The 26559-nt window shown below is 39.2% G+C and overlaps 1 protein-coding gene across 1 annotated transcript in view; it reads left to right on the top strand.

Annotated features, from left to right (window-relative positions):
• flncb (filamin C, gamma b (actin binding protein 280)) overlaps positions 1 to 19235 on the top strand; it is a 139609-nt gene extending 120374 nt beyond the window's left edge. Inside the window, exons 39-49 of the mRNA XM_062994728.1 lie at positions 242 to 394; positions 1947 to 2069; positions 2651 to 2881; positions 5280 to 5549; positions 5688 to 5825; positions 8438 to 8553; positions 10551 to 10683; positions 11193 to 11369; positions 12624 to 12842; positions 16463 to 16669; positions 18605 to 19235. Of these exons, the coding sequence (XP_062850798.1) occupies positions 242 to 394; positions 1947 to 2069; positions 2651 to 2881; positions 5280 to 5549; positions 5688 to 5825; positions 8438 to 8553; positions 10551 to 10683; positions 11193 to 11369; positions 12624 to 12842; positions 16463 to 16669; positions 18605 to 18792 (1955 nt within the window). The 3' untranslated portion in view covers positions 18793 to 19235. The remainder of the gene's footprint in view (positions 1 to 241; positions 395 to 1946; positions 2070 to 2650; positions 2882 to 5279; positions 5550 to 5687; positions 5826 to 8437; positions 8554 to 10550; positions 10684 to 11192; positions 11370 to 12623; positions 12843 to 16462; positions 16670 to 18604) is intronic.
• Positions 19236 to 26559: the final 7324 nt, after the last annotated feature.

The raw sequence follows: 26559 nt of genomic DNA, 5'->3' as shown, positions 1-26559 counted from the left end.
GTAAGCCATAATGCACATTACTAGTGGAAATAACTCTTGCATCACTCTCCATTTTAATAAATGGTGTTACTATGGTGATATTACTTAGTACACTAGTACATGAGCACAGCACAGTTTTATGAGCTACAGCCATAAAAATAAAGAAATAATGACTGATGAGTGGTATTTGAATGGTACCTTCATTGGAACAAACTAATTAAAATGGTTGCATCCACCCCTCTGTTTCTCCTATCCCTGCCAGGCTATGGTGGTCTGGGCCTGTCCATTGAGGGACCCAGCAAAGTGGACATTAACTGTGAAGACATAGAAGATGGAACATGTAAAGTTACCTACTGCCCCACAGAGCCAGGCACATACATCATCAACATCAAATTTGCAGACCAGCATGTGCCAGGTACACCACACAACCACTTACTCTGTTTAAATAAACTTTATAGCATATCAAGTGTCCTTTCCTTTAATAAAACTAGTAAACTGAGCTGGGTTGTGCTTTAAGGACTTTGCTTAAAACTCCAACAGCAGTATTGTAGAAACACAAACTCTTAACATTTAACCATTTATTTTTTCACGTTTATTTCTATTTAGGCATGTGGCAAAGATCTGCTTTTAATAGCTAATGCTTGGTTCAGGGTATCAATTTGTAGAATTTAAATGAATTGCCTAAATTATTGCAGAACCCAACAAGAAAGGCTAAAAGGCACAGTGAAGAACTTTTAATGACTTTTAATTTATTTTAGACAGGATGAACCTGATATATTTCATGTTTTGTCTGCTCAACTTTATTTAATTTTTTAATAAACATCTATTCTTACATTTCCAGGTCTGCAACACATTCCAAAAAAAGTTGAGACAGTAAAGCATTTACCACTTTGTAATGTTGCCATTCCTTTTCACCACACTTAAAAGACGTTTTGGCACCAAGGATACCAAGCGGTTTAGTGTTTCAGCTTTTATTTTGTCCCATTTTTCCTGCAAACACGTCTTAAGATGTGCAACATTACGGGGTCATCGTTGTCGCATTTTTTGTTTCAAAATTCACCACACATTCTCTATTGGGGACAGGTCAGGACTGCAGGCAGGCCAGTCCAGTACCCATAGCCTCTTCTTCCGCAGCCATGCCTTTGTAATGTGACCACAATACACGTTTCCACTGTGTGATGGTCCATCCTAGATGCCTCCGAGCCCAGAGAAGTCGACGCCACTTCTGGACATGGTTAACATAAGGCTTCTTTTTTGCACAGTAAAGTTTTAAGTGGGATTTGTGCATGTAACTCCGTATTGTAGTGCTTGACGAAGATTTGCCAAAGTAAATGCCTGTTGACATCACCTGTTTGGAATCACATCATTATTTAGTTTTTTTACCTCAGTACTAGACCTAAATTGCCCCATCCCAACTTTTTTTCGGAATGTGTTGCAGACCTGAAATGCAGGAATGATGTTTTTAATAAATGAAATAAAGTTGAGCAGATAAAACATGAAATATCTCAGGTTCAGCCTGTCTGCAATCAAATAAAAGTCAAAGTAAATGTAAGAAAATTTGCATTTTATTTTATTTGCATTTTACATGCTGTCCCAAGTTTTTCTGATTTGGGGTTGTAAATCAGTCACTGTTTATATGCAGGTGGAAGAGCTTCCTTTGTTGCACTATTCATGCATTTGTACTTTAATGGAAAATGTTGAAATAAGTGGGAAATAAATTGCCACGGGAAACTACAAAACATAAAAAAAAAAAACAAAGCAGGTTTATAATTGCACGTGCATGATATTCCGTGAAAAGGTGTTTGATCACACTACAAATTGTGGCTTGAACAGTATTAAAAAAGCAAGTACTGTAAGAACTGGATGACATTTTATTAAAAAAAATAAAGACATCACATTTAGGACACAGTTGGAAGTAAACGTTGTTTGTAATTTCGAGTTGTTAATGGGGTTTTCTTGCTCTGCAGGAAGTCCATTCACAGTGAAGGTGCTGGGAGATGGCAGGATGAAAGAGAGCATCACCAGAAGAAGACAGGCACCCTCTATTGCCACTGTGGGCAGCACGTGTGACCTTAACCTTAAAATCCCAGGTGAGGACAGTTTTCATCTTAATAACTTTCAAGGCCAAGCATTTGCTTCACTCTGTCATTCCATTCAGCACACATTCTTTGCTTTGTTCCAAAAATTTCTATTTCCTTTACTATTTAATGTTTTAATTACAATTAAAACATTGGAACTTAAGTTGTTTATGAAGATTTTTGTTCCTACCTGACACACTGTAAGACCAAATGTATGTGGACATGTCTGATTATGTAGTTCTGATGTTTAAGACATGCCCATTGTTAACAAGTGTTAAAAAATCAAAAGGGCACCTAATCTTACAAGTGCCCTTTTAACTGAATGGGCACAGTCAAACAGACACACTTCAAAATCTTGTTGAAAGCCTTTTCAGAATAGTGGAGGCTGCTATATCCACAAGGGTGGGATAGGATGTCCAACAAGCATATGATCATGTGTCCACATCTGATACACAAACATTTTAATACAGCTTTATGTACTCTCAGTCTGCATGTTTGTTTCTCTGGCTGTCCTGATTTCAGCATTCTCACTGCTTTCCTCCTTCTCTCTCTTTGCTTCCCTCTCCCTGTTTCTTGGCCCGGGCGCCCTTCAGGAAATTGGTTTCAGATGGTGTCGGCTCAGGAGAGGCTAACTCGTACCTTTACGCGCAGCAGCCACACGTATACTCGTACCGAGCGCACAGAGATCAGCAAGACACGGGCCGGTGAGACCAAACGTGAAGTTCATGTGGAGGAGAGCACTCAGCTTGGGGGAGACCCCTTCAGAGATGTTTTTGGAGGTTTCCTGGGTCCTTTCACTGGCATGCAGTCCAGTCAGTCTGAGGGTGTGTTTGTGTTAATGTGATGCTTTTTTGCACTATCTGACACATTTGTATGAATCTGATGCTGTTTATTTGTTTAACTAGTTTATTCATACACCAACCAGTTAGGTAGGTAGGTAGGTAGGTAGGTAGGTAGGTAGGTAGGTAGGTAGGTAGGTGGGTGGGTGGGTGGGTGGGTGGGTGGGTGGGTGGGTGGATGGATGGATGGATGGATGGATGGATGGATGGAAATAATAATAATATGCAACAACAATTTAGGAGTTTAGAAAATAAAGTGACGACAGTGTATAAGTGGTTGTAGGAAGAAAACTCTAAGTCCAACAATAGGTCTGGCTGCCTCAGCCTCTGCCTGGCAGAGGGTAAAAAAGATCTCACATGCCGCTCTTTGGCACAGCGTAACTGTTTTAGCCAATTGTTACGGCACTTGCCACCATACAGGGTGGTTTGGAGCAGTATGGTTTTAAATCTGTGGTCCTAAATATTTGGTCATTGAGTATTTACATGCACACTAATAATCTAATCATAAAAGGTTTTGTGCAATTATCTGTCTTAAGGAGGTCATATAAACTGCATCTGGCATTAACTCAGAATATGCCCATTCTCCCATTTCTAGATAATTGAATAAGCCAGTAAGATATTAGCCCAGTAATCAGGACATTAAGCACACTTAGCCCATATATGCCTGAAGATGTCTTTGCACAAGTTGCCTTGGTTTTGCCCTAAAAAATCCATGTGGTCCAAAGTGCTGCTATGCCAACCGGCTTTTAAAACCTGCCCATGTAAAACACCCAAGACGTTTAATTTAAAACGCAAGCAAAATGACTTTTGACATCACACAGTTTACAATCTTTTTTAACTCTATTTATTAAGAATTTCAAAAACAAATTACATCACTTTTTTATATAGTCATCTTCCTATGCATTGTTCCCAGCTTCGTACCAACTTTTTAATGCCATCAGCAAAAAAAAAAATTTTTTTGGTTGAGCATGTAGCCACTGATGCACTGCTGCTTTCACATCATCATAACATGAAAATCTTCTTCCTCTTAAAGCTTCTTTGAGCAGCCCAAAAAGGTGGAAATCAGATGGCGCTGAATCTGGACTATAAACTCTCTCTTGGTCTCTCAACTTCTTATATGTTTAAATTTTAACTTCAATTGCTTTATTATGCTTTATTATAAACAAAGCTGGCAAAAAGTGTAGCATATCAAGTATTGGGATCAAAATCTCTTTTGCACTAGCTGTGCCATCGTTAAGCAGTGCCATTAACCTTGCCGATTACTCTGAATATAACCACTGCACAGACTTGTCGCTTTGACAAAGTTCACTATAAGTTCACTATGCTTGTTATGGCAATAAAGTTTCATGAACCAGTGAAAATCCATAAAATGACCATTACCCCATCTTTCTTGATTTACACTAAATTCATTACATACAAAAGTGCATGTGAATAAACTGTTAATACTCTTAGTTATATACTCTATACTGCATATTGTTGTCATGCTTGCTGCTCGGAGGTACAGCCAGTATTGAGTGCTTTTGCCATTTATCATGCAAAAGGCATAAATGAAGTAGTAAGCAGTAATATGCGCCCAGCCTGGATGTGAATAAAGAAGAAAAACGCTTATCATGCAAGTGGGGTAGGCTTATAACCATGATGCAAGATAAGCTAAAAACCATTTATTGCATTATGAAATGAAGCATGAATACAGCTGAAGATAAACAGGACTTGTTTATAGTTTAGAAAGTTGAATTTTTGGTATATTTAATGTAGGTTAATAATGTTAAAAAAATATGTGAAACAGCATTGCCACTGGCAATTCAGTGAAGACCATATTAAGTGTTCAATGGTTAAGACACTGGATTAGTAATTGGAATGTTGCTGGTTAAAGGTCTTCCAGGTTGCCACTGTTGGGTTCTTTAATTAAGGTTCATAACTCTTAATTGCTTGGCTTGCAATCCGTCATGCTTTGAAAAATCGCATCTGCTAAATAACATAAATGTAAAAATATCTACCCTTATTAGTCAAACAAACCACGGACTCTGAGCTAGTAATACTGTCTGTGGATGAATTAGTGCCATGTTTCATTTACATATGGCAGTAAGTATGCGGACACCTAAATTCACATCAAATTGTTAACAGATGTATAAAATCCATTATGATTAAATATAAAACTGTGGCAACACTGGAAATGGTGCCTGTTAAAAGACTTATCATAAGTTAGTGTAACATACGTTTGGCCTGATAGAGTATAATGTGCGTATTAATCTGTCATATATACCTTTTACTTCTGCACCTTTAAAACTCTCCTCTTACCGTTGCTTGCTTTGCTCCCCTTTATTTCTTCATCTTTTTTAATTTTTTGTTTTTCATTTATTTATTTATTTTATTTTTTAATCAGGCGAGTCAGGCACTCAGGAAATGACAGCTCAGGTCACAAGTCCCAGTGGTAAGACAGACGATGCTGAAATCATCGAGGGTGAGGACAGTGCCTACAGTGTGCGTTTTGTGCCCCAGGAGATGGGCCCTCACACAGTTAACGTGAAATACAGAGGCCAGCATGTGCCAGGAAGTCCCTTCCAGTTCACGGTAGGACCCCTTGGGGAAGGAGGGGCCCACAAAGTGCGTGCTGGTGGCACTGGACTCGACCGAGGAGTGGCAGGAGTGCCAGGTAAAGAACTCATTTTAATTCTTATTCATCTTTGACACACATTAGGATAAACACCCTTTATTAACTGTTTGGTACTAAAAGAGTACTTTTAAAATGTATTTGACTGCATATCTAATTTGTAATTGTACATGTTTTTAGCGGAATTCAGTATCTGGACGCGTGAGGCGGGTGCAGGTGGTTTGTCTATCGCTGTGGAGGGACCCAGTAAGGCAGAGATCTCTTTTGAGGACAGGAAAGATGGTTCATGTGGAGTGGCTTACGTGGTCCAGGAGCCTGGTAAGATCTAGTCAATATTAGTACTTAAAGTGCTCTTATATGCCGCTCAGGTGGCGTAGCGGTAAAAAAACACGCTGGAACACCAGAGTTAGAATCTCGAATACATCATATCGAGTCTCAGCTCTGCCTGCCGGGTGGGCTGAGCTGCAACATGAACAACGATTGGCCTCTTGTTCAGATAGGGGTGGGATATTAAGTCAGATAGGGACTCTCTCATAACTAATGTGATTATGACCTCTGCTGGCTGATTGATGGCGCCTGCACAGAGATGGGAAAAAGAGTGCTGTCAGGGTGTGTCTCTCCGTACACAGTGCTGATTCGCATTGCACTCGTCAAAGTGTAGGTGACAAAATGCATACGGCTGCTGCCCATGTGTTGGAGGGAGCGTGGGTTAGCTTCGTTCTCCCCAATCAGAGTAGGGATCGGCATTGGTGGAGAGGAAGCAAGACACAATCGATGCGCTAAAAGGGACAAAAAGGGAGAAAATGCATAAACACAATATAAAAAAAGTACTCTTATATATACAGGTCCTTCTCAAAAAATTAGCATATTGTGATAAAGTTCATTATTTTCCATAATGTAATGATAAAAATTAAACTTTCATATATTTTAGATTCATTGCACACCAACTGAAATATTTCAGGTCTTTTATTGTTTTAATACTGATGATTTTGGCATACAGCTCATGAAAACCCAAAATTCCTATCTCAAAAAATTAGCATATCATGAAAAGGTTCTCTAAACGAGCTATTAACCTAATCATCTGAATCAACGAATTAACTCTAAACACCTGCAAAAGATTCCTGAGGCTTTTAAAAACTCCCAGCCTGGTTCATTACTCAAAACTGCAATCATGGGTAAGACTGCCGACCTGACTGCTGTCCAGAAGGCCATCATTGACACCCTCAAGCAAGAGGGTAAGACACAGAAAGAAATTTCTGAACGAATAGGCTGTTCCCAGAGTGCTGTATCAAGGCACCTCAGTGGGAAGTCTGTGGGAAGGAAAAAGTGTGGCAGAAAACGCTGCACAACGAGAAGAGGTGACCGGACCCTGAGGAAGATTGTGGAGAAGGGCCGATTCCAGACCTTGGGGGACCTGCGGAAGCAGTGGACTGAGTCTGGAGTAGAAACATCCAGAGCCACCGTGCACAGGCGTGTGCAGGAAATGGGCTACAGGTGCCGCATTCCCCAGGTCAAGCCACTTTTGAACCAGAAACAGCAGCACTGGACTGTTGCTCAGTGGTCCAAAGTACTGTTTTCGGATGAAAGCAAATTTTGCATGTCATTCGGAAATCAAGGTGCCAGAGTCTGGAGGAAGACTGGGGAGAAGGAAATGCCAAAATGCCTGAAGTCCAGTGTCAAGTACCCACAGTCAGTGATGGTCTGGGGTGCCATGTCAGCTGCTGGTGTTGGTCCACTGTGTTTTATCAAGGGCAGGGTCAATGCAGCTAGCTATCAGGAGATTTTGGAGCACTTCATGCTTCCATCTGCTGAAAAGCTTTATGGAGATGAAGATTTCATTTTTCAGCACGACCTGGCACCTGCTCACAGTGCCAAAACCACTGGTGAATGGTTTACTGACCATGGTATTACTGTGCTCAATTGGCCTGCCAACTCTCCTGACCTGAACCCCATAGAGAATCTGTGGGATATTGTGAAGAGAAAGTTGAGAGACACAAGACCCAACACTCTGGATGAGCTTAAGGCCGCTATCGAAGCATCCTGGGCCTCCATAACACCTCAGCAGTGTCACAGGCTGATTGCCTCCATGCCACGCCGCATTGAAGCAGTCATTTCTGCAAAAGGATTCCCGACCAAGTATTGAGTGCATAACTGAACATAATTATTTGAAGGTTGACTTTTTTTGTATTAAAAACACTTTTCTTTTATTGGTCGGATGAAATATGCTAATTTTTTGAGATAGGAATTTTGGGTTTTCATGAGCTGTATGCCAAAATCATCAGTATTAAAACAATAAAAGACCTGAAATATTTCAGTTGGTGTGCAATGAATCTAAAATATATGAAAGTTAAATTTTTATCATTACATTATGGAAAATAATGAACTTTATCACAATATGCTAATTTTTTGAGAAGGACCTGTATATATAAAGTCTGGGGTGGCACAGTGGCTCAGTGGGTAGCACTGTTGCCTCACAGCAAGAAGATCCTGGATTAGATCCCCAGTTGGGGTGGTCTCCTCCCACAGTCCAAAGACATGCAAGTGAGGTAAAATAGAGACACTAAATTGTCCAAGACTGTGTTTGACATTAAAGAGGTACATTAGAGGTAAATGGTGTTAAAGTGTTTGCATTTTGGATCATTGTCCTCCTGTGTAACCCAATTACACCTCAACTTGAGCTCATGGATAGATGATCTTACATTTTATCAAATTAATTATTTAAAATTGATGATATGTACCTCAGTCCTGATGCAGCAAGGTACCACAGGTATATTGACACATTAGTTGTCCAAAATACTGTTTTAGTGACTGAACATAGTGCAGAAATCATTAAATGTATATTAGAAATGTATTTAGATTTTAACTGTAATTGCTGTGTTCATACATACCATATTAATTTACGGATGATCTTGTCATTTTTTAAATACCAGGTGACTATGAAGTATCAATAAAATTTAATGACGAGCACATACCAGACAGTCCATTCATTGTTCCAATAGCAACACTCTCTGATGACGCTCGCAGACTTACTGTCACAAGCCTACAGGTGAGATGTAGTTTTGCTTAATATTTTGCTGCTTCCATCATAGACAAACATACATAGAATCTTATTTGCTTAACATCCTGAGGTATAAATCTCAGTGGTGCTATGGGCTGGTTAGGCATCTGCATGGAGATGATTGGCTGATGTCCGCGGAATCTGGGGGGATTGGGAGGCGAAACAGCCTTGCCATTGGTAGGCACACTTATCCTGCCAGTCCCAAGCTCAGATAGAAATAGGAGGGATGCATCAGGATGGGCATCCAATGTAAAAAACTGTGCCAAGTCTGGTTTGCAGACCAAATCCGTTGTGGTGACCAAAAAAACCTGCTAACATTCTGGATTGTATGACCACAGGACTTGAAGAGACCCATTCTCTTGTTATATTTGAACTAGTCCGTAAATAAAAAGGCCACACTGAGGTTCAAGCTTCAGTGTATTTGTAACATAGAACAGTACTTTAATCCTGTCATCTAACATAGTGATACCATTGTACTACTATTGGAGCATCACTGGTACGACTGGTAAGATTTACCCACAGATTGTACTTAATGTTCAGACAAACAAACAGAGTAAATGATCTGTGTTTTGTAGAAGCTACTAGCATTGTTGTTGCTTGGGGCAGTTTGGGGTCAGTACATTTGGCGAGAGGTTTTTCTAAGCAGATAAGAAAGTGCCTACTGTCGGAAGATAATTGATCACCCAAATGGTTCTTTAAAAAAATCCCATCACTGGCTGGCATATCATCTTTTTGTTTTTGGCATCAGACCTGACTTGTTTTATTAAGCCACTGCAGGCATACTACTGTAAAGTGTGTTTTTATAGTGGTATGTTCTTACCAGCTTTTTCTGATTTCTAGAGGATTAATAGTTTCGATTAAAGTCATAGCCAATTTTCATCCACTGTATGGGTCTTCCAAGGTTGCAATACAGCAATTTGGTACAGGCTTAATAAATGAGCAATGATTATTTATTTCAGTATGCAATATGCACACATGACATTGAACTCTAAGGAGCATTGCTCTATTATATTAGAATGTCATTTTCAGCCTGAGTTTTAATTAAAAATGGTGTAACATACCATAACATTAAAACCACCTCCTTGTTTTTACACTCACTATCCATTTTATCAGCTCCACTTACCATATAGAAGCACTTTGTAGTTCTACAGTTACTGACTGTAGTCCATCTGTTTCTCTACATAATGTTTTAGCCTGCTTTCACCCTGTTCTTCAATGGTCAGGACCACACAGAGCAGTATCATTTAGGTGGTGGATCATTCTCAGCACTGTAGTGTCACTGACATGGTGGTGGTGTGTTAGTGTGTGCTGTGCTGGTATGAAGGGATCAGACAAAGCAATGCTGCTGGAGTTTTTAAATACCGTGTCCACTCACTGTCCACTCTATTAGACACTCCCACCTGGTTGGTCCACCTTGTAGATGTAAAGTCAGAGTCGATCGCTCATCTACTACTGCTGTTTGAGTTGGTCATCTTCTAGACCTTCATCAGTGATCACAGGACGCTGCCCATGGGGTGCTGTTGGCTGAATATTTTTGTTTGGTGGACTATTCTCAGTCCAGCAGTGACAGTGAGGTGTTTAAAAACTCCAGCAGCGCTGCTGTCTTATCCACTCATACCAGCACAACACACACTAACACACCACCACCATGTCAGTGTCACTGCAGTGCTGAGAATGATTCACCACCCAAATAATATCTACTCTGTGGGGGGTCCTGAACATTGAAGAACAGCATGAACGGGGGCTAACAAAGCATGCAGAGAAACAGATGGACTACAGTCAGTAATTGTAGAACTACAAAGTGCTTCCATATGGTAAGTGGAGCTGATAAAATGGACAGTGAGTGTAAAAACAAGGAGGTGTTTTTAATGTTATGGCTGATCAGTGTATTCTCTTCCTCTGAAGACTTCAGTATCGAGTAAGTTTTGTCTACCATGAATAAAACCAAAACAATTAAAATAAGGTTACACTGCTGACTCTTTTAGGAGACTGGGCTAAAAGTGAATCAGGAGGCTTCGTTTGCAGTGCAGCTGAATGGAGCAAGGGGTATGATTGACGCCAAGGTGCACACACCCTCTGGTGCAATGGAGGAGTGCTACGTCACAGAACTAGATAATGGTGAGCATGCATGTGTATATAAACCCTTCCTGCTATTTAAAGTGTAAATTCATGCAAACATTGCAGTGTTGCTACTAAGCACAATTTGACCTGTTACAGTTGTCCTGTTTACCTATGTAAATCAAAACTAAAGTATAGAATAGAATAGAATGCCTTAATTTGTCATTTATACATATACAGACGCACAGTACTGTACAACAAAATTATTTCTTTGCGTATCCCTGCTTGTTTGGAAGCTGAGGTCAGAGTGCAGGGTCAGTCATTGTACAGCGCCCCTGGAGCAGCAGAAGGACCTTGCTCAAGGGCCCAACAGTGACTGCATAGCAGAGCTGGGATTTGAACTCTCAACCTTTCAGTTGACAGCCCAAAGCTCTACCCACTAGGCTACCACTGTCCCCTATATACCACGGCCCCCTGATATATTGCATATGCTGGTGATCTGTTTCTAAAATAGAATAAAGACAATAAAAATATTCAGTTTCTAAGCTCTTTATATTCTCTGTCTGCAGATAAGCATGCAATCCGCTTTATCCCACGTGAAAATGGTGTCCACTCTATCGACGTACGCTTCAACGGGAGCCACATTCCTGGCAGCCCCTTTAAAATTCGTGTGGGTGAGCAAAGCCAAGTTGGAGATCCAGGCATGGTGTCTGCTTTCGGTCCTGGCCTGGAAGGAGGAACCACCGGTATCTTACTCACACACAACATACATCAAATTAATCAACACTATTCTCCAAGTATTGACCATTAACCTAAATAAAGATAAAATTAAACTTTACCTTTTCTATTTGGACTTTAAAAACAAAGAAGGTTTCAGTGAAGTAAATGTGATGTTAATGATGTTAATGTGACAGTTATCATAATACAGTAAAGATGGGATGGCATATACACTGATCAGCCATAATATTAAAACCACCTCCTTGTTTCTACACACACTGTCCATTTTATCAGCTCCACTTACCATATAGAAGCACTTTGTAGTTCTACAATTACTGACTGTAGTCCATCTGTTTCTCTGCATGCTTTGTTAGCTTCCTTTCATGTTGTTATTCAATGGTCAGGACTCTCCCAGGACCATTTAGGTGGTGGGTCGTTCTTAGCACAGCAGTGACACTGACATGGTGGTGGTGTGTTAGTGTGTGTTGTGCTGGTATGAGTGGATAAGACACAGCAGCGCTGCTGGAGTTTTTAAACACCTCACTGTCCCTGCTGGACTGAGAATAGTCCACCAACCAAAAATATATCCAGCCAAAAGCACACTGTGACCACAGCATTCTGTGACCACTGATGAAGGTCTAGAAGATGACCAACTCAAACAGCAGCAATAGATATATAATAGCGTTTCTGACTTTACATCTACAAGGTGGACCAACTAGGTAGGAGTGTCTAATGGAGTGGACAGTGAGTGGACACGGTATTTAAAAACTCCAACAGCGCTGCTGTGTCTTATCCACTCATACCAACACAACACACACTAACACACCACCATCATGTCAGTGTCACTGCAGTGCTGAGAATGATCCACCACCCAAATAATACCTACTCTGTGGGGGTCCTGTGGGGGTCCTGACCATTGAAGAACAGGGTGAAAGCAGACTAAAAGTATGTAGAGAAATAGATGGACTACAGTCAGTAATTGTAGAACTACAAAGTGCTTCTATATGGTAAGTGATAAAATGGACAGTGAGTGTAGAAACAAGGAGGTGGTTTTAATTTTATGGCTGATCAGTGTATTTAAATTAGCATAATTTATATAAAATATGTGGGTAATTATTTACTTGGAATAATTAATTAGCCTTTTTAAATGCCATATTAGACATCCTATTCATACATGCTACTAGGATTTCTTTCATGTAGATCAGAGAGAGGGGCAAAAGAATACATATTTTCTTAAGTTGTAAACAGAATATTAGGATTAAGTACTTCTTACTCTTTTTAAGGTGTTCCCTCCGAGTTCATTGTAAACACAGTCAATGCCGGAACCGGCGCTCTTTCTGTCACCATCGACGGACCTTCAAAAGTAAAGATGGACTGCCAGGAGTGTCCAGAGGGTTACAAGGTCACTTACACACCCATGGCTCCCGGCAGCTACCTCATCTCCATTAAATACGGGGGACCGCAACATATAGTTGGCAGCCCGTTCAAAGCTAAAGTCACTGGTAAGAGATCATGCTGTTGCACAACACTGAGCCGTGTTTAGTACAAAAAATAAATTAAGCTTTCTAGCATGCTGGGAGCATGCTGTGTAGTGCACCTTTGCACAGTTGACTCTTGTGGTTAAATTATCATATGAATTCTACTGAACAGGGTTTTAAAGGCTATTTTGTTTTTTTGTGTTTTTTGTGTTGTACCTGACAAATTTAGCTTCACCACAGTTGCTACTTGTTACATAAAATCTTTTTAATCAATGGCAATCTAACACCCGTCTAGGGAAGGTAATAGGACATAAATGCGGACACATTAAGCATAGTATAATTTAATACAACGAACAGATCAACACAAGGAACAAAGAAAGCACAACATACAATGTACACCAAGACCACAACAAGGAACTCCCTATGCTAATGGATAACCCTATGCTAAGGCTACATTAACCTTGGCTAAATGCTACACAGAACAGGCCCCTAAAATAAACAAGTCTAAACTAAACTAGAGCAAAACAGAACATGCTATTCCGTACACTAACAGATAAGCTAAAGTAACCAAATAGAATACAGACCTAAGCAAGGACAGGGAGCAGAGCACATACAAAAGCAAGGACAGAAAGCAGAGCCAGCAGACCAGATCAAGGACAGAGGCCTGGACAGGAGCAAAAGCATCCAGACTAGCAACAAACAATACACACACACAATGACCAATCAAAGAAGACTGAACACAGGGTTGTATTTAGACAGAATAATCATGACACAATGGAAAACAGGTTTAAACAAAGCAACTTCTTAAATAATGAATGGGATGTAGTCTGCAACAAATTTTAGAATTTATTCAGCTGTAAATATCTTACCTAAAAAGGAAAATATGAAAAATAGTTGTATTTCTCATGTAGCTTCTTGTTAGTGTTTGTGTAAGGTAAAGCCAACACTTAAAATAATATAAAATAATCCTAATTAAGAATTCTTGACAAAGGTAGAAACAATACTGTGGCAAAAAGCCATCAACAAAAATGGGACAGATAAATAAGGCCACAGATTGCCACAATATGACAGGCTGCTCCAGCCATCTGCTACAACCAGGTTTTCGGAAAGAAGGGAAATATTGGAAATCCTAATACAAGCTAGAGAAGGTGAAACATGAGCGGCACACCCACACCTGCATCCAGTGTGGTTTCGTAATGTGGGGCCCACTCTGGGCAAAGGTTGTCAAGAAGTCTCTGGGGAAGCTTGCTCATCCAGGGTGGTTCCAACGTGACGCCCACAAAATTCCACTACACCAGCTGAGTTCCTACTAAAAGTAAATAAAGTGTGCTGGCTTTATACTAGACCAAGCCTGGCATTGCGGTTCCAAGGAAAAGCATGTTTACCAGGCAGAAGAGTTCACAAATCTGTGAATGAAAAACCGTGATGCATTGAAACACTCCCATCTAAAGTGAATGAATGCAAACGAGGTACAACAAACCAACAAATTAGATTAGATTAGCTTCAACTATATTGTCGTTGTGCAGAGTACGAGTACAGATCCAATGAAATGCATTCTAACCAAAAGTGCAAGATAGAGATTATTTACATATTTCACATTATAGTGACCAGTTAAGTGAAATTAAGGAGACATTTGGTGGGAAGTAGTAAACTGAGGTTGCTGATTGTGCAGTGTATATAAATAGTTTATCTGTACAGACTGAATGGAATTATTGGGTATAAATATATATAATATATACAGTATATGCTGGTGTACAGTAGTGTTAAAAAAAATAGCAGTGATTTTAAAAAAGTGAATAAAGCACAAAATCATTATAATTACTTTTATTTCCATAAATGCAAATGCACTGAAAATACTACACTTTTCATTCTAAATCAAAACATTAACAACATTTAGCCAGTTTGTGTCAATCCTTTACAGAAAGTTAAGAAAAGTGAATATTAGGCTGTTCAAAAAAATAGCAGTGCCAGCATTTTTCTTTAAAAACTAAAAAAATGTATCTATAACATGAAAATGTTTGAGGTTTCACTTTACTTTAAATTACTGAACTAATATTTAGTGGCATAACAATTGTTTCCGAGATCTGTGTTGCATGGAGTCGACCAACTTCTGGCACCTCTGAACAGGTATTCCAGTCCAGGATGGTTAGACTACATTCCACAGTTCTTCTGCAATTTTGGGTTTTGCCTCAAAAAAACCTGTTTCAGATTTCAGCCCACAAGTTCTCTATGGGATTGAGGTCAGGGGATTGGGCTGGTCACTCTATTACCTCAATCTTGTTTGTCTGTAACCAAGATGTTTTGGGTCATTGTCATGTTGAAACACCCATTTTAAGGGCATTTCTTCTTCGACATAGGGCAACATGATCTCCTCAAGTATTCTGATATATTTAAACTGATCCATGATCCCTCGTATGTGATAAATAGGCGTAACACCATGGTATGAAAAACATCCCCATATCATAGTTTTGTACCACCATGCTTTACTGTCTTCACAGTGAACTTTGGCTCAAATTCAGTGCTCGAGGGTCCTCTGACATACTGTCTACGGCCACTAGACCCAAAAAGAACAATTTTGCTTTCACCAGTCCACAAAATGTTGAGCCATTTCTCTTTGGACCAGTCGATGTGTTCTTTGGGAAATTTGAACCCATTCAGGACATGTCTTTTTCTTAACAACGGGACTTTGCAAGGAGTTCTTGCTGGTATATTGGCTTCACTTAATCATCTTCTGTACTCACTGGGAACTTCAGATGTTCCTTGATCTTTCTGGAGGTGATCACTGGCTGAACCTTTGCCATTCTGGCTATTCTTTGATCCATTCAAACAGTAGTTCCACGCTTCCTTCTGCATCTTTCAGGTTTTGGTTGTCACTTCAAGGCATTTGAGATCATTTTAGCTGAGCAGCCTATCATTTGCTGCACTTCTCTGTATGTTTTTTCCCTCTAAAATCAACTTTTTAATCAAAGTACGCTGTTCATCAGAACAATGTCTGGAACAACCCATTTTACCCAGTATTTCAGAAGGAAATGCGCTATGACCAACCTGTGCAACATTTGCCACCCTCCTACCTTAAATAAGGGCCAAAATTGACACCCATTCTTCTGCAGAATGAATGACTTCACCAATCGAACTCCTCACTGCTATTATTTTGAACAACCCCCTTTCAATCAATGCTTTGATTACTTAGAATGAACGGCATGCATGTCCTAATTGTTGGGTTTGTTTTGTTTTCATTACTCTACTACACTTTCAAGTAAATTTTTTTTTTTGCTATGTAGAAATAGCATTTCTACTAAAAACTTTGATTTATCAAGTTAATGGTGTTGGACTGCTATTTTTTTGAACACCACTGTACATAGTGCAATAGAGGACTATATTGCAAAAAATACCCTTGAAATGCTTTAAAATGTGATATTATTTATTACATTGCCAATTTTATGATATCGCTTGCTTGAATAGCAATTTATTTGTTTTACTGTAAAATAAACGTCTTAATATTGTGCTGCCATTCTGCCTACTGAGATGCATGAAACAACAGAAGCAAGTATTGTAAGTAGGATGAGTAATGTAATATAAAACAATATCTGTACTAAAATATATAATAATGTAACCTTTTATGTACCACATCTTCTTGTCTTTAGGTCCACATCTCTCTGGCGGACACAGTCTTCATGAGACGTCATCTGTGCTAGTAGAAACAGTCACCAAGTCATCCACCATGGCTGGTTCTTTTGCTTCCTTGCCCAAGTTTTTATCCGACGCCAGTAAAGTGACGTCACGAGGATCTGGCCTCTCCAAAGCCTTCATTGACCAGAAGAACACCTTTACAGTAGACTGCAGTAAAGCTGGTAAGTCAAGCTATACTTCCATCACTGTTATTTAAACCTACAGAAATCAATGTTGTAGCCATGATTGTTGGAACTGTATTTAAACTGTGCACACAAACTCTGTACAGGAGCAATTTTGTTACCAATGTCAATCCAATGTCTTTCCATTTAATTTCTATTTAATGTGGGGAGGCAGTGATTTCCAAGCTTTTGTGTTGAGTTAAACCACTGAACAACTTACAGCAGAACTTAAAGGCTTGTGGCACAACCGTGTGAATTTTGGCAACTTGTAAAAAAGGTTTTAGTAATTTCAATATTTACATAGACAAGAAGTACAGTATCTATGTATCATAATTTAATATAGGGTTCAGAGAGCAAGTCAAAGTCGAACCAGAAGTATGTGGACACTTAACCATGAGTCCTATCCTATTCCAAATTCATGGGAATTAAAATGAAGTTGCCTTCTTCACCCTTCTGTGGCTGTAACAGCCTTTACTTTTTTAAGAAGGCTGTTTAATGCCCATTTAGTGCCAATTCAGACACTAATATTGGACAAGAAAGCTCGTCTTGGAGTCAACAGTCCAATTTGTTTTTATTTAAAAGGTTTATTGTGGGGTTGAGGTCTGAGGTTGAGGTTTTTCCACACTAAACTTGTTAAACCATTTATTTCTATACCTCACTTTATGCACAAAAAGGGCCTTCAGCAAATATTGCCACAAAACTTGATCTTCACCATTTACAAACCCCATTTCCAGATAGGTTGGGACACTTTCTAATAATGCAATAAAACTAAAATCTGTAATTTGTCAATTCACTCCAACCTTTATTTAACAGACAAAAGGACAAAGAAAGAATATTCAGTGTTTTACTGACATACTTAATTTTATTAAATTAAATTGTTGCCTGCAACACACTAAAAAGCTGGAACAGCAGAGGCAAGTGGAATTTTTGCCCATTCTTGCAGTATAAAAGACTTGAGCTGCTCGCTCAACATTCTTCTGTCTCTGTTGTCTGATTCTCCTCTTCATTATACACCATACATTATTAATAGGAGACAGATCTGAACTGCAGGCAGGCCAGTCAAGCACACACACACTGTGTATAGAAAGGCCTGGCATTGTCCTGCTGAAATAACCATGGAGATCCTGGGAAAAGACGTTGCCCTGATGGGAGCATATGTCTTTCCAAAATACCAATATAAGACTCAGCATCAATGCTACCTTTACATATATGCAGATAACCCATGCCGTGGGCACTGATGCAACCCCATGCCATCACCAATACTGGATTGTCTTTTTCATCTTTGGCATAGAATCTGACTTCTAAAAATGTGGATTCTTCTGACCACAGAACGTTTTCACTGTCTTTCGGTCCATTTCAGATTACATGGGGCCCAGAGAACTCACTGGCGTTTGCTCACTCACTTTCTTAACCGCTTATCCAATTAGGGTCGCGAGTGGGGTGGGGGGGAGTAAACCCATGCAGACATGGGGAGAACATGCAAACTCCGCACAGAAAGGACACGGACTTCCCCGCCTGGGGATCGAACCCAGGACCTTCTTCCTGTGAGTCGACAGTGCTACCCACCGTGCCGCCCGCTCACTGGCGTTTATGTGCAAAAAAAAATGAACATATGGCTTTCTCTTTGCATAATACAGTTGCAGGTTGCACGTCTTGATGCAGTAGTGAACTGCATTAAGTATACATAGTAAACATATAGTACATATAGTATATGTATAGTATTGTTATTCAAGAAGTCACCACTAATCAAAATAAAAATGTTTAATGTTATATTGAACAGATGTCAGCAAGATTTTGCACTTTTAATCTTTAATTCCAGTGCTTTGTTTCTAATGTTTTTTTTTTCACCATAAAGCTAAAGATAAATCTAAATTTTGTTTTATGTTTTGGTGTGCATGAATATACATAGACATTAAATACTATCTTCTTTTGCAGGGACAAACATGCTGATGGTTGGTGTGCACGGGCCAAAGACTCCATGTGAGGAGGTCTACGTCAAACACATGGGCAACAGGATGTATAACGTCACCTACACGGTCAAGGAGAAAGGAGATTATATCCTTATTGTTAAATGGGGTGATGAGATGGTACCTGGCAGTCCCTTTCATGTCACAGTGCCTTAAAATGGACATGCTTTACCTTCACTGAACCCCCTCCCTAATATCTATGCAGAGACTCGACTGTCTCTCCCGGAGGAAAGACAGTAATCACAGATATTACCAAATCATTTCACTGATGTTTGTTTGTTGCTGTAAACAAATCAAGATGACATCACATCATGGTATTGCTGAGCTTTTATGCCAATCATTCTCCATGTTTGCATACTATCCTCACTGTTTTTACAAGGTTGTTTATTCACTAGTGTTACATCTTTGACTCTTTTTTTGCTGATAGTTTTTGTATTTTTTATTTTTGTGATTCTAGAGAATGGATGAATGTTCAGCTTAATAGATATGGTCTGACAAATTAGCATTAACATTTGTTAGAAATCTACTACCCTTTAATGACTGAAACCACTTTGAAGTTTATTTTTTTATTTATTTAGACTACCTTTTCTTTTATTGATGAAGCGTGCCTTATTTTTGCAAGAACAAGCATAATCTGCTCTATTACACTAAAAAGCAAAATGCCAATATTATTCTCTGTGGTAAAATATTATAAAGGCTGATGAGAAGCATGTTTTAAGCTTAAACCTGAGATAATCCTGTTCTGATTGTCCTGCAGCTTCTACACACAGTATGGCATGACCTCGCACTATAGAAATTGGATAAGAATGTAGAACATGAGCCACTCAGGTGTCGCAGCGGTAAATACACACGCTGGAACCAGAACTGGGATCTCGAATACATCGTATCGAGTCACAGCTCTGCCTGTTGGCTGAGCTGAGCAGCCACATGAACAACGATTGGCCTGTTGTTCAGATAGGGGTGGGATATTAAAAAAGTTGGATAGGATCTCTCTCATAACTAATGCATTTACGACCTCTGCTGGCTGATTGATGGCGCCTGCACAGAGATGAGAAAAGAGTGCTCTCAGGGTGTGTCTCTCCGTACACAGTGCTGATCTGCATTGCACTCGTCAAAGTGTAGGTGACAAGATGCATATGGCATGCTGCCCACATGTCGGAGGGGGCGTGGCTTAGCTTCGTTCTCAATCAGGAAGGGGATCGACATTGGTGGAGGAAGCATGATGCAATCGGGTAATTGGATGCGCTAAAAGGGGAGAAAAGTGCATAAACAAAGAATTTAGAACATGTAGCTCAAATTAAGGTTAGATGGGTGTGTATTTAATTAGTAAATGTAGCAGTTGTTGACATTAGCAGCTTGTTATAACAATTTACTATAAACACTTTTGTTATATTTTTAACCTTTTTGTTAAAGCAACATATAATTTATGAATTTGATTCTATTTAATGTAAAATTGTTATATTGTATTTATTAGCTCTTTAACAGAACAAATATAGCAAATAAAATTTAATACAGAATAAGTATATTAATAATTATGGAAACATTTACTTAATTTTCATTTTTTTGGTGTATCCATAAAGTTTGATGCATGGGGTCTGATCTTTTTGTGCTGAGTGCCAGCCAGTACCCAGCCAATACCCTGTACCCAGCACTCCACCCGTTTAAAAATACATGCATAAAAGATACAAATGATATATACTTAAAGGTACCAGCTTCATAACAAGAAGTTGTTAGTGCTTTTTAAAATTAGGAATTGGTCATTAGAACCTAAGCTGCTTACTGGTTGCCAATGTCACAAATACAACTCTGCATTTACCACTTACATGCACACTTATTCACTATGAATGAATTACTGTGTTATATATTCTAAAGTGTTACCATACTTTAATACCACTTATCAAGATAATGTTTGAATGTTTAAGCAGAGCAGTATCAAAGAGTGTCATTTTATAGTGATTTTATATGTATGAACTATTGGCGTGTATGAAAATTTGTTTGTTATGTTAGCCTGTCGTTTGTAATTCTATGCAGGTATATTAAAATTTTATTTGCTATTTGGCCATTCAACAGTGTGTGCTGTCTGTATTGCCTGTATATTATTATTATTATTATTATAATTATTATTATTATTATTATTATTATTATTATTATTATTATTAGGTAGGTCCCACATTAATTAATCTTCTGAAAAAAATGCCTCCTGCTGGTTACAATTTCAACAAGTTCTCCTTGAAAAATTGGTTCTAAATTGCCAAATCTCTAAACCTTTTTCTGAATTGCAAGTGTTGTCAGTGAAAGACCAAAAGCTGAGAGAGGACATCATTCTATTGACATAAAAGGTCAACGGGTATAGGATGATTTCCTTGCCTCAGATGTTTCTACAATTTAATTGGGGTCCACCTGTGGTAAATTCAATTGATTGGACATGATTGCCAACACCTGCCTATATAAGGTCCCACAGTTGACAGTGCATATCAGAGCAAAATCCAAGCCATGGGGTCAAAGGAATCATCTGCAGACCTCAGAGACAGGATTGTGTCAAGGCATATATCTGGAGAAGGGTACAGAACAATTGCTGCAGCTTTACAGGTCCCGAAGAGCACAGTGGCCACCATCATTCATAAATGGAAGAAGTTTGGAACCGATCGGGGAAGACAGGCCTTGGCCGGGGAGGTGAGCAGGAACCCGAGGGTCACTCTGACAGAGCTCCAGTGTATCCTTGTGGAGATGGGAGAACCTATCAGAAGATCAACCATCCAGGCAGCACTCCACAAATCACGTCTTTATGGTAGAGTGGTCAGACGGCACATGACAGCCTGCTTGGAGTTTGCCAAAAGGCACCTAGAGGACTCTGAAACTATGAGAAACAAGATTCTCTGGTCTGATGAAACCAAATTTGAACTTTTTGGCCTGAATATCAAGCGTCACATCTGGAGGAAACCAGGCACCGCTCATCACCTAGCTAATGCCATCCCTACAGTGAAGCATGGCGGTGGCAGCATCATGATGTGGGGGTGTTTTTCAGCAGTGAGACCAGGGCGACTAGTCCTGATAGAGGGAAAGATGAATGCAGCTAAGTACACCGAGATCCTTGAAGAAAACCTGCTTCAGAGCGCTCTGGAGCTCAGACTGGGGTGAAGGTTTACCTTCCAACATGACAACGACCCGAAGCACACAGCCAAGAGAACAAAGGAGTGGCTTCAGAGAAAGTCTGTGAATGTCCTTGAGTGGCCCAGCCAGAGCCCAGACCTGAATCCAATCGAACATCTGTGGAAGGAGCATATATAAACACAACATTCTAAAAAAATCCTCACATTGTTTCTATATTAGATGTCTCAGAAAGCAATTTCTTCATAGAAAGTTTTTGTGCTATTATTGTAATTTTTATGAAAATTGGCAGTGTGCCTGTAAGAAGTAAACAAATAGCTTCTCATCTAAAATATGATCCATCTATTCCCGAACCTGCAAGTGCAGACCTGCTAAGTAGAAATCCTTTCAATACAAAGATCAGGAGATAAATGTCTAATGGACGTGAGATCATTTTGGATAAGGATGTAAATGATCACGGCATACTGGCTCGGCTTGGCAAATTAAACCTGCATATTTCTGCCTCCGGGTCAGTGTTCTGCACAAATCAATTCCTCATTATGCTGAAGCCAGAGAACAGAGCAAGGCAAAAAACCATTAGATGTTGGAGGAGGGTTTGAGGTTTAAGAGGTTCACTTCATCATACAAATGACCTGTTTGTGTCTAAAGCCGGTCCTAAAAAAGCTGTTAAATCAGACACTAACCTCTGAAGAAAATGACAAATACTTAGGTGTGTTTATGGCTCCAAGCCATGTGTATATGAGTCTTTGATATGGTGCTCCGGGCGACTGGTGTAATGTGAAAAGATACAGAATGGACTAATGTTTCTCTCATTAGCAGCAACATTATGCTGGGTTGTTTTTCAAACTGCACAAACATTTATGTAAGGTTTTCCTTAAAAATAAGGAATCACATTTTTTTTTAACCACACACGCATAGCAAAAACAAACTTAAATACATCATGATATTGCTCCTCCTGCTTTGCATCCCTTAGGATGTTTGCACACTTGCACTTTAGTTCTAGACTCGACTCCTTCCGGACCCTTATGATGATACATTTAAGACTGAGTGAAGGCAGGTTTTACCTCTCATTATTTAACTGTCCTTTGTTTGCTGGAAGTCATTGTTGTGCAAATTGTCTCTAATTCAAATACTTTGAGTTATTTTATGTTTCTAGGTCCTAGTCCATGTTTAATCTTCCTAGTTTTGTGCATCTCTTGCTTTTGACTTATTCATGTGTTTGTGGAATATATATTTTTAAATGATTAGTGTTAAAACTTGTCAGGGCGTGTTTTAGGCCTGACTGAGGAGCTTCACAACTGACACACGCCCCCTCCGACACGTGTGCAGTACCGACTGCATCTTTTCTCCTGCACAAGGCGAGTTCATATGTGGATCAGCTTTGTGCACTGAGAGCCACACCCTGATCAGCATTATTCCTCAACTCTGCACAGACGCCATCAATCAGTCAGCAGAGGTCGTAATTTCACCAGTTATGAGGAACCCTGGTACAACAGCCAATCGTTGTTCATGCAGCCGCCCAGCCCAGCCGGATGGCAGAGCTGAGATTCGATACAATGTATTAGAAATCCCAGCTCTGGTGTGCTAGCGTGTTTTACCGCTGCGCCACCTGAGCAGCTTAATTAGTTTTCTGATCATATAAGGTGCACACTTTAAGGTTTTTTAGCCATCATTTGACAACATAAAACAAATTTTAAATTATTTATTAATGCAGCAATCAATTTAATTTTTATGTATTCTAATCAGGATATTCTTGGGCCTGAAGCCTACAATAAAACACTATAGGCACAAGGTGGAAATATACCCGTGACAAAGTGCCATTTATTACTGGCTAACCATCTAGTTAATGGCTGACAATTAACTCATTTACTCACAATTAAAAGCAATTTTAAGCAGCTTGTTAATAGTCCCCCTCCAAATTATGTATTATTGTATGCAGAATAATCACAATGTATTTTGAATATCATTAAAACAATGCAATAATTGGTGTCTGCAGTGAAAATACCAGCATTTCAGATCTAGAAATGTATGCTATTTATGGTTAACATGCTGTTTTTATCCAAACCGACAAAAGTATATTGCTCACAGGTAGAAACCAGTGAAGTTTTAGTACAAGTCTCTCCATTACAGTATTTGCTAAGATTTGCATAATAGCAGCCGAATACAGGTAAAGTCTACAGTTTATATACAGTTGTAATAGATATGAATGTGACTGCAGTCATGTGATTTCAGTGTTTTCACTTTTTTTTTATATTTGTTTGGTTATTAAAATTACTGTGAGATGACGGTGCTACCCACTGAGCCACCATGCCACCCCACTTGTCTATGTGATCATTAACACATGTTAAATAAGTTTCCCTGCATTGCAGCTTTTAGACCAATAGCAAAGTTAGGCTTGCTTAACTGTGGACAGGACCTGTGCACACATGCTCCAACATATTTGTATTAAAGTTCAAATGTACATATTTTATAAAAACTTAGACCTAAACCTTGAACCAATTTAGTTTAATTAAATTCTAGCAATTGGGCGGCACGGTGACTCAGTGGGTAGCACTGTCGCCTCACAACAAAAAGGTCCTGGGTTTGATTCCCAGGTGGGGCAGTCCGAGTCCTTCTTTGTGGAGTTTGAATGTTTTCCCAGTGTCTGCATGGGTTTTCTCCGGAAGCTCTGGTTTCCTCCCACAGTCCAGAGACGAGCAAGTTGAGGTGAATTGGAAATACTAAATTGTCCATGACTGTGTTTGACATTAACCTTGTAAACTGATGACTCTTTTGTAATGAGTAACTACCGTTTCTGTCGTTAATGTAACCAAAGTGTGTAAAACATGGTGTTAAAATCCTAATAAAGAAATAAATACATTCTAGCAATTAAAGTTATAGTGAATTAAAAATGACCCTAACCCTAACCCTAGAAAAAAGAAGGAAATGTACTCCTTCCCCTAGTTCTTAGAATGGGTGATGTACAACAACATGGTACCTAAAATTGTGGGTTCTTGTCACTGTGTGGGAATTCTGCATGTTTTTATGACATTTTGTAGTATAAATTGTCCTTACATGAGAGTCAGGATGGAAATGTGTTAGTGTGTTATGCCCTGTGATGGATCGGCACAATGTCCAGTGTGTATTCCTGTGTTGCCATCTGTATTTCCCAAAGGTGCAGGACCAATTGTGATCCTGACTAGGATGGACTGATTAATAAAAATGAATGAATAGATTGATTGCTGATTGTAATCCCGATAGCTTACTGCACGTCTGCATCTTAAATGCTTTTTCTCTCACATTCCTTCCATGGGCACTTTGGACAGCCTGAGCTTAATAGAGGGGACCAGTTGTGCTATCAGAAAATGCAATCGGCCACCCTGATGACAGGGAAATTTAAGGACCGATTGTGGGCACAATGATAAATTGCATTTTCATTTCAATGCGAGCGCACTGCGCGGGCACACACACTCGGTGTAGAGACGGGACAGATATGTGCAGCATAACAAACAATAATTGATAATACTGCATGTACCTCATGAATCATTAAGGCAAACGAGACTGTAACTGATGCAGTGTGAAGGATATCAGCTGTTACACTGCCAGATGCAGACAAAATTATTAAAGTGAGTAATGATACGTACTAATAAATACACAGGAAATTAGCCTCTGGCAGTTTATGCAACCTTGGGCCAGATTTCACTCAAAGCCTCAGGCTTGCTCTCACTCAGAAAGTGTGTTCATAAGAAAGAGAGAGTAGAAAAGACTTGCAAGCCTCACTTGGGTTAGAGTTGGACCCAGAGTGCCATGACCTCCAGCAACCTTTAAGTGCAGTTCAATTATTCTCCACATGATGGCAGCAGGGACTATAGATAGATAGATAGATTAGATAGATAGATAGATAGATAGATAGATAGATAGATAGATAGATAGATAGATAGATAGATAGATAGATAGATAGATAGATAGATAGATAGATAGATAGATAGATAGATAGATAGATAGATACTTTATTGATCCCGAAGGAAATTAGATGTTCATCCCTTATCTCTTAATATATATCACGCAAAACAGAATGATAATTCTATATGTTCAATACAGTGGAAATATAAATGTTTTCAGATCCTGCCCAGGTTTCTTTTATAAATCTATGGTTGGAGAATGCAGGTCATAAATATGCATTGAAAATGTTTGGTGCAAGAGAATAGTCATGGTGGTAATCTTTCACAGGACACTACACACATTTACTTACTTAAAATATGGGCAATACAGAGTAGCCAAATTACCTCAGTATATTTTAGGATTCAAATGGAAAGTGTGAAATCCAGAGAAAATACACAGAGGCACAGGAAGAACAAAAGTGTAAACTGTAACCTTGGGTTAGAATCATACCCAGGTCCCCAATACTATGATACTATTCAGCATTATAGATAGATGGATAGATACTTTATTTATCCCAAGGAAAATTACTTAATTGGTTACAGGCTATTATAAGCCCAATTCCAATAGTCATTATCTGTCTGTACATATTTGTAATGGCTTATTTTAGAAAGTCCATCAAACAATTCATATTTAAGACAGGTGCTGTACTTAAAACAATGTTGATGTAGTAGCCCACTTTCTTTTTATCAACAGTATTAGAAAACTGCTAAAATGTTGTGACTATTTTTGGGTATTCTAAGTGCTTCATTAGGCAGTAAGACAGGTGTAGCCTCATACCTGTGATATTAGATAATGAACACAAGTGCAAACATTCATTCATTGACTGTTTTACCACCACTTTATCCTGGTCAGGGTCATTTGGCAAAAGGTAAGAAACACCTCAGACAGATCACC

The sequence above is a fragment of the Trichomycterus rosablanca genome, chromosome 1 (genome assembly GCF_030014385.1).
Source record: "Trichomycterus rosablanca isolate fTriRos1 chromosome 1, fTriRos1.hap1, whole genome shotgun sequence".
Classification (NCBI taxonomy): Eukaryota; Metazoa; Chordata; class Actinopteri; order Siluriformes; family Trichomycteridae; genus Trichomycterus; species Trichomycterus rosablanca.
The sequence above is the reverse complement of the archived record's forward strand: the minus strand, read 5'-3'. Positions and strand labels throughout refer to the sequence as shown.